Below are 11,538 nucleotides of genomic sequence, written 5' to 3' on the forward strand. Positions count from 1 at the left end.
TTTGTTAAACTTTAAAATTTCAACTTCTTGGTAGATAAGATGTACACTTATTTTGAAAGAAACGAAAGTACTCGTTAGTATGTAAATTGCATGTTGTTACACGGCGTCATGGATTTGTCATTTGTCTACGCTGTTGAGCCCACTAGTACTCTACTAGTGATGCATTTGCGTTTTTTTTCTGTTCTGTTCATAGAGCACGATGTGAATCTGCTGTTGGGCTAGGAACCGTGGCCCAGTCTAGTGGCCCATCGGGCTCAGCGGTCGCATAGGGCCAGCCATGTATCCACTTCGCTTGGCACGTGTCGATGCAGTCCGTGACTGCAATAGAACATCCTGGCCAACACCGGTGAGCGAAGAGAAACGATTCCATAGTCGAAGCGTAGATCGCAGCGGAGCAGAGGTAAGTTCCTGAATCTTCCTCCTGAGCCTGCTCATCAACCCGGCAGGTGCGATCATGCGTTTGCTATATGTTGGGTTCTCCGCGTACTTCGGGTGGCTTGCCCTAGTGATTCGTGTGGACTAGGGACGGGTATCTTGCTTGGTCGCCTGAGTATCCCTCTCTTGCAAATCAAGACTCCTGGACGCGGCCGGCGTGCGCTGATTTGCAGCTTTGCTGGGAAATCGAGATAGGGAGGTGGGTGGGTCCATGGGGGTTTTCTCGATGTCTGTTGCTTAGAAAGTTAGAAGGGGAAAGGTTGGGTTTGTTTGGACGGATAGTGGCAAATCTGTTCTGTTATTACAGCGTCTTGGCGATTGGTGGAGTAGGAGAGTGCATTGGGTGTGTAATACACTAACACTGTTCTAGTCGAGACTGTAACAACTTCGCGCTGAATCCCGACTGAGCCACAAGTTCACTGAACTTTGTGGTTGCAATGGCTTTATGCTGAATTGTTATAGATTGGTACTGACCCACAATTTGTCTACAGTAGGTGCAGACTGCAGACCACCCACGTTAATAATCTGAGTGGAAATTTCTCTCCTTTTAGGTTTAGTATTGAATGCGCTGTAAATGATTTATCTCTTCAGCTTTCTAGGATTGAAGTTTATGGGCAATGTTTGTTTTCAGTTTCACTTTCACCTCAATGTGTAGTGGACGATTATCACAGTTTTGATTCACAATAAGCTAGGAATTTCTTGTTGTACTTTAACTGGTTGAATGTTCAGATCGCGTGAGAAAAAAATGGAACTGTCTCCTTACAATGAAAACCATACTCCAGTCGATATATTGGATAGCCAGCGGTTATCTAACTGTGTACTTTGACCTTGCTGTGGAGAGGGTTTTAGTTTTATTGTTCTTGAAGGAGCTAGTTTCTTTTGTTTATACGGCACTCCTCCTAGGATTCAATGATAATATGATGTATACACAACGTCACTTAGGCCAACTCCAGCAATAGCGTGCAAAACATTGTTTTGCGTTGTAGATGCACTGTTTACAGAGTGGAGTTTGAAATGGGGACTGAGATAGGGAGTGGGATAGGGAGCTGCTGGAAATTGCTAGCAGTTGGATGCTCCTTTATTCACATTCCTTTGGAACGTGGGAAATTTTCCTTTTCCTTCATTTTTCCAGTGATTTAACTGATCCCTGTGAAATTTCTGTGTTCCAAAAGTAAGCGTTTTGCTCCTGTGTGTCTTGCCTAGGAACCTCACATCTACCAATTCATTGCAGGCATGGATGGAAAGAGCTTTAGCAACGAACAGCAAGCCCAACAAAAGAACCCAGACGCAGTGACAAACAGTGTTCCGAGCCAAGGCCAGGAGCCCTTGAACACGTTTCCAGATTCAGACGATGGAAACACGAACACCGGTCCGTTGAATGGCCATGCAGCAGCTCATGTGAACATGGAAGCTGCCATCTCTACGGAGGACGTCATACGGGCTGGCGGGTTCGGAGCGAAGGATGACATTGGCAGCCTCCTCCCGACGGCAATTGATTCCACCGATTTTGAGGCCTCGCTGCGGGATGCCCGTGGTTTCGAGGGCGAGAAAGCGGCGCCGTCGCATCCTGGACTAGGGTGGAAGGGGGAGAAAGCTGATGGTGGAACCAAACTGGCAGATGTGGCGGAGCAGTGATCACGCTTTCCTCTTCTGTAGCCCAGCTCCAGCCTTCAGAAAACCTTGTTTTCTGCCACGTGTGTCTGGAGAGCTGCCCTGCGTATGAACTTTCTTTGTCACAGTGTTTTGTGTGACACATAACATTCTGTGTATGAACATGAGGATGTCGGTTCTATGCTGTCTGTCGTATAGCTCTCAATTGTGTTGGATGTCTGCGGAATGTGTAGTCCAGCATGGTTTGCTGTCTCTTTTAATCGCCTGCTGATGAGTGGCCACAGAGTTGCAATATGTCAGTGGAGCCGATACTACTTGCCCATGTTCCGAGCGCCCTGGCCTGGTGTATATGCAACACAGGGTGGACCAACAGCCAACAGGTCTGCAAAGCATCGGAATTGATCCTCTGTTATTTTCCCTTGCAATTAAATGGTTACAGGTTCTTGACAACAGAGACCGGCAGCTCAGCACAGCGTCCTGCTTATTAGATGGCGATCGGGGGGAGTCGAGACAGCGATTGTGGGCACGATGAAGACCACTCGTCCGGGCGGCGAAGAGGGCATCAACGGCGATTTCCATTAGCTCAAATAGAGGAACTAAAGCGAAAATTTTCCAGCTAGTGCCTGAGACAAGAGAGAAATTTTACAATGCCAAGGTCCAGAAATTTTCGGTAGCAGACCTCCGTAACGTGACATCTAGCTTCCCACGGGGCATCAGCGCACGCTAGAGTTTGCTTCTCTGGCAAAGAAAAGAACAAAAGAAAATTCACACCTTGCTCAGCGAAGCTAGTCCTGGTGCACAAAGTGAATAGCCAAGATTGCCTTTGAATGTTTTTTATATCACTAGTTACGTTACCGAGGAAAGATCACTCGGTAAATCACATACTATTAGGGTCGTCGTTGTTCAAACGATTTCCATTAGCTCTATAAAACATTGGTCTCTTACATTTCGGGCGAGCGGCTGAGGAGGTGCAAGTGCAAGCGAGAATGTAGCAAGTATACAACGGCACGTGAAGACGAAGACGAAACAAAATGAAAGCATGCTTCATACGGTCACAGTGGCGGCTTCATTCAACGCAACAACTCCCGGAAGCTCCTTTCCTTCCAACAATTCCAGGCTAGCGCCACCTCCCGTGGAAATGTGGCTCATAACGTCAGCAACTCCCACCTTCTCGACGGCGGCGACGGAGTCTCCGCCTCCGATGATAGTTGTGACGCCCTTGCCGCTGAGTTCTGCCAGCTTCTTTGCCACAGCCTACAAAAGACGCATCAGCAGGATTAGGTTTCTTTTATCGTTAACCTCTCCTCAGTCCTCAGTTCGATAGCTAAGCTGTATCAGCGTGTTTGAGCAGTGCTTTACCTCGGTTCCTACAGCGAACTTGTCAAATTCGAAGACACCCATGGGCCCGTTCCAGATGACCGTCTTGGTTGTATCCAGGGCTGCGTTGAATGAAGCGACAGAATCTGGGCCAATATCCAGGCCCATCCAACCATCAGGAATTGCAGATGCTGGAACAATCTGTAGGAAAAAAAAAATTATATGGTCAAGTTTCTCCCTACGCAGCAGAACTGAGAGATGCTTCAGCTCCACTACAAAAGATCTGCTGATTAGGAAAAAGAGAAGATGCAACAAACCTGGCTGTTAGCATCAGGGGCAAACTTGTCAGCAATGACAACATCGGTTGGCAGCATAAGGGAGACACCCTTTTCCTTAGCCTTTGCAAGTAGAGACGTTGCAAGCTCGAGTTTGTCTTCCTCGACCAATGAAGCACCAACAGGGAGACCTTGTGCCTTGTAAAACGTGAAGATCATACCACCACCCAAGAGAAGGATATCACACTTCTCCAACAGGGACTCAATAACCCCGATCTTGGATGACACCTTTGAACCACCCACGATGGCAGCAAAAGGGCGTTTAGGGCTTGAAACAGCTCCGACAAGGTAGTCGAGTTCCTGCAAATTGATTTTATTAGATATAAAAGGATCAGATTGAGATCAAGGAGGGGCGTCTTTCATAGAGTTACAAAATGGAACATGTAGACATAGAGAGATAACCTTCTGCAGAAGGAACCCTGCAACAGAAGGCTGCAAAAACTTGGTAACTCCCTCGGTCGATGCATGCGCCCTGTGGGCTGTTCCAAATGCATCGTTAACATAAAGATCTGCTAGGGAGGCAAGCTTCTGTGCAAACTCTGGGTCATTCTTCTCCTCTTCCTTGTAGAATCTTACGTTCTCAAGCAGCAGAACCCCACCGTTGGGCAAGGCCGCCACCAGCTTCTCAACTTCAGGGCCAATAACATCGTCGGCTTTTTGCACCTATTTGTATGTATAGATACGCTTTAGTCAGAACAATCAATTAGCACATGTGATTTCATTACAAGTACCAATGATGTAGAATAAATCAATACCTGAATGCCAAGAAGCTCAGACAACCGTCCTACAAGGGGAGCTAAGCTAAACTTGGGTGTAAAACCCTTAGGGCGACCCTGCACATCCAGAGCAAAAGGGAGGATATTAATCATGACTGGATGAAAAGATTATTAAGCAGCAATCTGAGATAAATATATTGGTTCAGCAAATCTTTCATAAAATTATCATTGAACCCAATAAGAAAATCTGCAACTAATAGCCAATCTGTATATACAAAACCAGAACTTTAAATAAACAATATCCTATGCAGGTCCTTGGCTGCTACATTGTGACTTGTGAGTGTATGCGAAGAGCAACAGTTACAGAGTCCAATTTTCTAAATTGGAGTCACAAACAGATTCTGAATTAAAAGAGCAGTTTTTCCCTACTTATGTAAGTTCTTTTTTCCTAAAATAAGTATCTTTCACCTTTGCAGAAATTACCAGTTTGTGCCCAAAAACGAAAATAGAATTGATATACTGATAGTTAGCTATGTTGAAGATAAGCTAAAATCATATAGCATGGGAAGCAAAATCACAACTAATAGCTAGGGTCCATATGTATGTACTCCCTCCGTTCTTCTTTATTTGTCGCGGTTTAGTTCAAAAATGAACTAGCGGGCGACAAATAAAATGAGCAAATCAGATTATCACAAAGACCTGAATCCAAGGAGTACTGAATTCCTACATAGTGTGAAGAGCGTGGATATGGGAAGGTCGGACGCCGGGAACTCACCAAGTGGCTTGAGAGGATGACCTTGGCGCCCTTGCTGAGGATGTACTGGATGGTGGGGATGGCGGCCCGGATGCGGGTGTCGTCGGTGATGTTCTGGTTCTCGTCGAGCGGCACGTTGAGGTCGGCGCGCACGAAGACGCGCTTCCCCTCGAGGTCGGCCTCCGTGAGTTCCCCTACGCTCTTCTTCGCCATGGTGGCCATGGCCCGCGTGCCACGCCCGGAGAACGCCTGCCGGCATCGCGACGCGACGTGGACCGCGAGCCGCGCGTCGCCCGCCGCGAAAGCCAGAGACCGTGCCGGCTGGCACGCCGTGGCGAGGCCTCCCCTGCGCAGCGGGGCGGCGGCGGCGGCGGCTGCCCTGGTGGCCGCGCGGGCCGCGAGGGAGAGGGAGGTTGGAGGGGCGGCCGCGGACGCCATTGGGATTCGGGGGGCGGAGGCGACGGCGGCGGCTGGAGCGCAGGGACAGAGAGGGAGCGATTCGGGAGGGCGGGAAGAAGGCTTTGTGGACGATAAAGTGGGGAGGAGATTTGCTTATCGCTGGCGAGAGGTCAGGACGACGGTTCCGGTGGGTGTGTGGGGGAGGAGACGGCGGTGATCGATTACGGCGATGGATGGCGACGTGTGGGGGCTCGGTGGCTTCGTTTTCCCCTGTCCTCTGTGTGATCTGGGATCGCCGTCCCTTCTCAGTCCCACATTTCCGAAACTCGGTGAGTTTACTGGATTTGTCCAAAGGCGGCAGCCCTCAAAAAATAAGTTTTACTCCATACTCGCCAAGCTTTGCAGCCGGCCGCGTTCTCGCCTAAGGTGAATTCCCTACCGGAACAGAACAGGCCGTCGTCTATCTGTGTTCGGCTGCAGCCGCACTGGAAGAAGAAGCTGCGGCTGTCGTTTTTTTCAATCCCACCCAATTCAAGATCAAAACGAACAAGCCAGCGCTGGGTTCTATTCTGCTTAGTGCTGGTCAAGCCGCTGCTGTGGCAGAGTCCGAGATCAGACCATTGTGAAAGCGGCAGCCGTCAGGGACCTTGGCCACGAGTTCTTTCTATCTTGCATATTTGCATCGAGAAATCTTACTCTTCTTCTTCATATACTAGGTGAGTGCCCGTGCGTTGCAACGTAAACATATAATACCACAATAACTTATGTACAAATGTGTGTTATACTATTATAAGAAAATATTTGAGCTTGCACAAACACACTATTTTTACCTCTAACTTGCAATAGTCGTAAATCTTTGTATTTATAAGAAAGAAAAGAATGTCTGAAGTACAAGCCTTCCTGTAAAGGGAGGATGAGACCCACCAAATAACAGAATTACATCTATGGTACTAAACAAAAAAACGCAAACCCCAGACACACAATACGCCTAAAAATAATCCAGATGTCTCCAAATCAAACAAACACATACTATTGATTCCAGAATTTCACCATTTGAAAAAAAAATAAATGAAGGTTAACCTTACAATACAAAATAAACTTCTGTCTTGCGAGGAACAGTAGATTGTTTCTATGAAACAAATGCAAGTACTGTGAGGGTATGGCGGCGTGGTGGCCGGGTCGGGGTTGACGCAGTTTGTGGGGTCTCATACGAAGAAAAAGGTATCTACAAGTCAAGAATCAAGTAAAACCAGATTCTTAGTCATATTCTCCAGATGTAAAAAGTAAAAGTGGGCTGCATTTTAATAAGTGCACCATGACAGGGAATATGGAGACAGAACATTGCTGGATCAAACATATCGTTTTTAGCTTTTAGGTAATAGTATGATTTTGGAAGGATTACATTTCGACAGTTTTATACTGAGAGGCGATGCAACAGAAAATCACAATAAAGTTGAAATGCAAAAGAATATGAAAAATATTACATCCATCAAAAGAAAGTCATGTACGGTTGTACACTGAACTGCAGCCTTCTAGTCACAAAAACTAAGAAGCACAAAAACATGTTTTTGTGAGTCATGCTGGCAACACAAGCGTAGGTTCAAGAACATAAACGTGTGATGAGCCCATGTAATATCATCACAAATCGCTGCATGTTTCTTTGGGTGCAGAATGAGAATAATAAACACAAATTAAAAGGTCAGACGTGTACTAACCTGAGAAGAACAATGAAGATTTTTGGAAATCAACCATTCTACAGGGTGGAAAGAGATGGACCAAATTAAATTATGTACATAGTAAATTTTATAATTAATGTTATTGCTAGAAAGTTTTGAAAGGGAATTAGGCTTACACCTAGTTCCTATATAATTTTGGTGGTCGAATTGCCCAACACAAATCTTTGGACTAACTTGTTTGCCCAAGTGTATAGTGTATACAGGTGTAAAAGGTTCACACTCAGCCAATAAAAAGACCAAGTTTTGGATTCAACAAAGGAGCAAAGGGGCAACCGAAGGCACCCCTGGTCTGGCGCACCGGACTGTCCGGTGTGCCACCGGACAGTGAACAGTACCTGTCCGGTGCACCAGGGGACTCAGACTCAAACTCGCCACCTTCGGGAATTTCCAAGGCGACTCGGCTATAATTCACCGGACTGTCCGGTGTACACCGGACAGTGTCCGGTGCGCCACGGAAGGTCGGCCTCAGGAACTCGCCAGCCTCGGATTCGCGCGGCAGCCGCTCCGCTAAAATTCACCGGACTGTCCGGTGTGCACCGGACTGTCCGGTGTGCCAGCGGAGCAACGGCTCCCTGCGGCGCCAACGGCTCCCTGCGGTGTATTTAATGCGCGCGCAGCGCGCGCAGACGTCAGGCACGCCCATACCGGTGCACCGGACATCAAACAGTACATGTCCGGTGTGCACCGGACACCCAAGAGGGCCCACAAGTCAGAAGCTCCAACGGCTAGAATCCAACGGCAGTGATGACGTGGCAGGGGGCACCGGACTGTCCGGTGTGCACCGGACTGTCCGGTGCGCCATCGAACAGACAGGTTCCCAACGACCACATTTGATGGTTGGGGCTATAAATACCCCAACCACCCCACCATTCATTGCATCCAAGTTTTCCTACTTCTCAAACACTTACAAGAGCTAGGCATTCAATTCTAGACACATTCAAAGAGATCAAATCCTCTCCAATTCCACACAAAACCCTAGTGACTAGTGAGAGTGATTTGCCGTGTTCATTTGAGCTCTTGCGCTTGGATTGCTTCTTTTCTTTCTCACTTGTTCTTGTGATCAAAACTCCATTGTAATCAAGGCAAGAGGCACCAATTGTGTGGTGGCCCTTGCGGGGAAGTTTTGTTCCCAGCTTTGATTTGAGAAGAGAAGCTCACTCGGTCCGAGGGACCGTTTGAGAGAGGGAAGGGTTGAAAGAGACCCGGCCTTTGTGGCCTCCTCAACGGGGAGTAGGTTTGAGAGAACCGAACCTCGGTAAAACAAATCCGTGTGTCACACTTCATTATTTGCTCGCGATTTGTTTTGCGCTCTCTCTTGCGAACTCATTTATATTTCTAACGCTAACCCAGCTTGTAGTTGTGTTTATATTTGTAAATTTCAGTTTCGCCCTATTCACCCCCCCTCTAGGCGACTATCAATTGGTATCGGAGCCCGGTGCTTCATTAGAGCCTAACCGCTCGAAGTGATGTCGGGAGATCACGCCAAGAAGGAGATGGAGATCGGCGAAAAGCCCACTACAAGCCACGGGAGCACTTCATCGGAAGAGTCACGCACCAAAAGGAGGGAGAAGAAGAAGAGCTCCTCCAACAAAGGGAAGGAGAAGAAATCTTCTTCTCACCACAAAGAGAAGAAGGAAAAATCTTCTTCCCACAAGCCGCATCGGAAAGGCGACAAGCACAAGAGGATGAGGAAGGTGGTCTACTACGAGACCGACACTTCATCAACTTCTACCTCCGACTCCGATGCGCCCTCCGTCACTTCTAAGCGCCAAGAGCGCAAGAAGTATAGTAAGATTCCCCTACGCTACCCTCGCATTTCCAAACATACACCTTTACTTTCCGTCCCATTAGGCAAACCACCAACTTTTGATGGTGAAGATTACGCTAGGTGGAGCGATTTAATGCGATTTCATCTAACCTCGCTCCACAAAAGCATATGGGATGTTGTTGAGTTTGGCGCGCAGGTACCATCCGTAGGGGATGAGGACTATGATGAGGATGAAGTGGCCCAAATCGAGCACTTCAACTCTCAAGCAACAACAATACTCCTCGCCTCTCTAAGTAGAGAGGAGTATAACAAAGTACAAGGGTTAAAGAGCGCCAAGGAGATTTGGGATGTACTCAAAACCGCGCACGAGGGAGACGAGCTCACCAAGATCACCAAGCGGGAAACGATCGAGGGGGAGCTCGGTCGGTTCCGGCTTCACAAAGGAGAGGAGCCACAACACATGTACAACTGGCTCAAGACTTTGGTGAACCAAGTGCGCAACCTCGGGAGCAAGAAGTGGGACGATCACGAAGTGGTAAATGTTATTTTAAGATCTCTCATTTTTCTTAATCCCACTCAAGTTCAATTGATTCGTGGTAATCCTAGATATACTAAAATGACCCCCGAGGAAGTTATCGGGCATTTTGTAAGTTTTGAGTGCATGATAGAAGGCTCGAGGAAAATCAACGAGCTTGGCGACTCATCCGAAGCCCAACCCGTTGCATTCAAGGCAACGGAGGAGAAGAAGGAGGAGGCTACACCAAGTCGACAACCAATCGACGCCTCCAAGCTCGACAATGAGGAAATGGCGCTCGTCATCAAGAGCTTCCGCCAAATCCTCAAACAAAGGAGGGGAAAGACTACAAGTCCCGCTCCAAGAAGGTTTGCTACAAGTGTGGTAAGCCCGGTCATTTTATTGCTAAATGTCCTATATCTAGTGACAGTGACCGAGGTGACGACAAGAAGGGGAGACGAAAGGAAAAGAAGAGGTATTACAAGAAGAAGGGCGGCGATGCCCATGTTTGTCGCGAGTGGGACTCCGACGAGAGCTCAAGCGACTCCTCCGACGACGAGGACGCCGCCAACATCGCCGTCACCAAGGGACTCCTCTTCCCCAACGTCGGCCACAAGTGCCTCATGGCAAAGGACGGCAAAAAGAAGGTTAAATCTAAATCCTCCACTAAATATGAATCCTCTAGTGATGACAATGCTAGTGATGAGGAAGATAATTTGCGTTCCCTTTTTGCCAACCTTAACATAGCTCAAAAGGAAAAATTGAATGAATTGGTTAGTGCTATTCATGAAAAGGACGACCTTTTGGATTCCCAAGAGGATTGTCTAATTAAAGAAAACAAAAAACATGTTAAGGTTAAAAAGGCTTATGCTCTAGAAGTAGAAAAATGTGAAAAATTATCTAGTGAGCTAAGCACTTGTCGTGAAATAATTGACAACCTTAGGAATGAAAATGCTATTTTAAATGCTAAGGTTGATTCTCATGTTTGTGATGTTTCAATTTCCACTCCTAGAGATAATAATGATGATTTGCTTGCTAGGATTGAAGAATTGAACATTTCTCTTGCTAGCCTTAGAGTAGAAAATGAAAAGTTGATTACTAAGGCTAAAGAACTAGATGTTTGCAATGTTACAATTTCTGACCTTAGAACTAAAAATGATATGTTGCATGCTAAGGTTGTAGAATTAAAATCTTGCAAACCCTCTACATCTATTGTTGAGCATGTATCTATTTGTACTAGATGTAGAAATGTTGATATTGATGCTATTCATGATCACATGATTTTAATTAAGCAACAAAATGATCATATAGCTAAACTAGATGCTAAAATTGCCGAGCACAACTTAGAAAATGAGAAATTTAAATTTGCTCGTAGCATGCTTTATAATGGGAGACGCCCTGGCATCAAGGATGGCATTGGCTTCCAAAGGGGAGACAATGTCAAACTTAATGCCCCTCCCAAGAACTTGTCTAACTTTGTTAAGGGCAAAGCTCCCATGCCTCAGGATAACGAGGGTTACATTTTATACCCTGCCGGCTATCCTGAGAGCAAAATTAGGAAGATTCATTCTAGGAAGTCTCACTCTGGCCCTAATCATGCTTTTATGTATAAGGGTGAGACATCTAGTTCTAGGCAACCAACCCATGCTAAGTTGCCTAAGAAGAAAATTCCTAATACATCAAATGATCATGCCATTTCATTTAAAACTTTTGATGCATCTTATGTGCTTACTAGCAAATCCGGCAAGGTAGTTGCCAAATTTGTTGGGGGCAAACACAAGGGCTCCAAGACCTGTGTTTGGGTACCCAAAGTTCTTGTTTCTAATGCCAAAGGACCCAAAACCGTTTGGGTACCTAAAGTCAAGAACTAAAATTGTTTTGTAGGTTTATGCATCCGGGGGCTCAAGTTGGATACTCGACAGCGGGTGCACAAACCACATGACCGGGGAGAAA

General features: G+C 46.7%; 2 protein-coding genes across 4 annotated transcripts; one reads left to right on the forward strand and one right to left on the reverse strand.

The window, feature by feature from the left end:
- The first annotated feature begins 282 nt into the window (after positions 1 to 282).
- Positions 283 to 2,306, forward strand: LOC100193361 (Mediator of RNA polymerase II transcription subunit 23). Of its 3 annotated transcripts, none has more exons than XM_008649151.4 (2): positions 283 to 400; positions 1,667 to 2,306. In XM_008649151.4, the coding sequence occupies exon 2, from the start codon at positions 1,669 to 1,671 to the stop codon at positions 2,068 to 2,070; it is 402 nt and encodes a 133-aa protein (XP_008647373.1). In that variant the 5' UTR covers positions 283 to 400; positions 1,667 to 1,668; the 3' UTR covers positions 2,071 to 2,306. The 3 variants fall into 3 exon arrangements, with proteins under 3 accessions (XP_008647373.1, XP_008647375.1, NP_001131965.1); XM_008649153.4 differs by having other exon boundaries at positions 300 to 446; NM_001138493.1 differs by having other exon boundaries at positions 372 to 2,265.
- Positions 2,307 to 2,428: 122 nt separating this feature from the next.
- On the reverse strand, positions 2,429 to 5,595 carry LOC100281237 (phosphoglycerate kinase). Its single transcript, NM_001154156.3, has 7 exons — positions 5,190 to 5,595; positions 4,454 to 4,531; positions 4,101 to 4,361; positions 3,681 to 3,998; positions 3,406 to 3,564; positions 3,097 to 3,300; positions 2,429 to 2,784 (listed from the first exon to the last, which is right to left on the reverse strand). Exons 1-7 carry the CDS (start codon positions 5,388 to 5,390, stop codon positions 2,770 to 2,772), a joined length of 1,236 nt encoding a protein of 411 aa, NP_001147628.2. The 5' UTR covers positions 5,391 to 5,595; the 3' UTR covers positions 2,429 to 2,769.
- Between the last annotated feature and the right edge of the window lie 5,943 nt (positions 5,596 to 11,538).

Source organism: Zea mays, chromosome 6 (genome assembly GCF_902167145.1).
Source record: "Zea mays cultivar B73 chromosome 6, Zm-B73-REFERENCE-NAM-5.0, whole genome shotgun sequence".
NCBI classification, from domain to species: Eukaryota; Viridiplantae; Streptophyta; class Magnoliopsida; order Poales; family Poaceae; genus Zea; species Zea mays.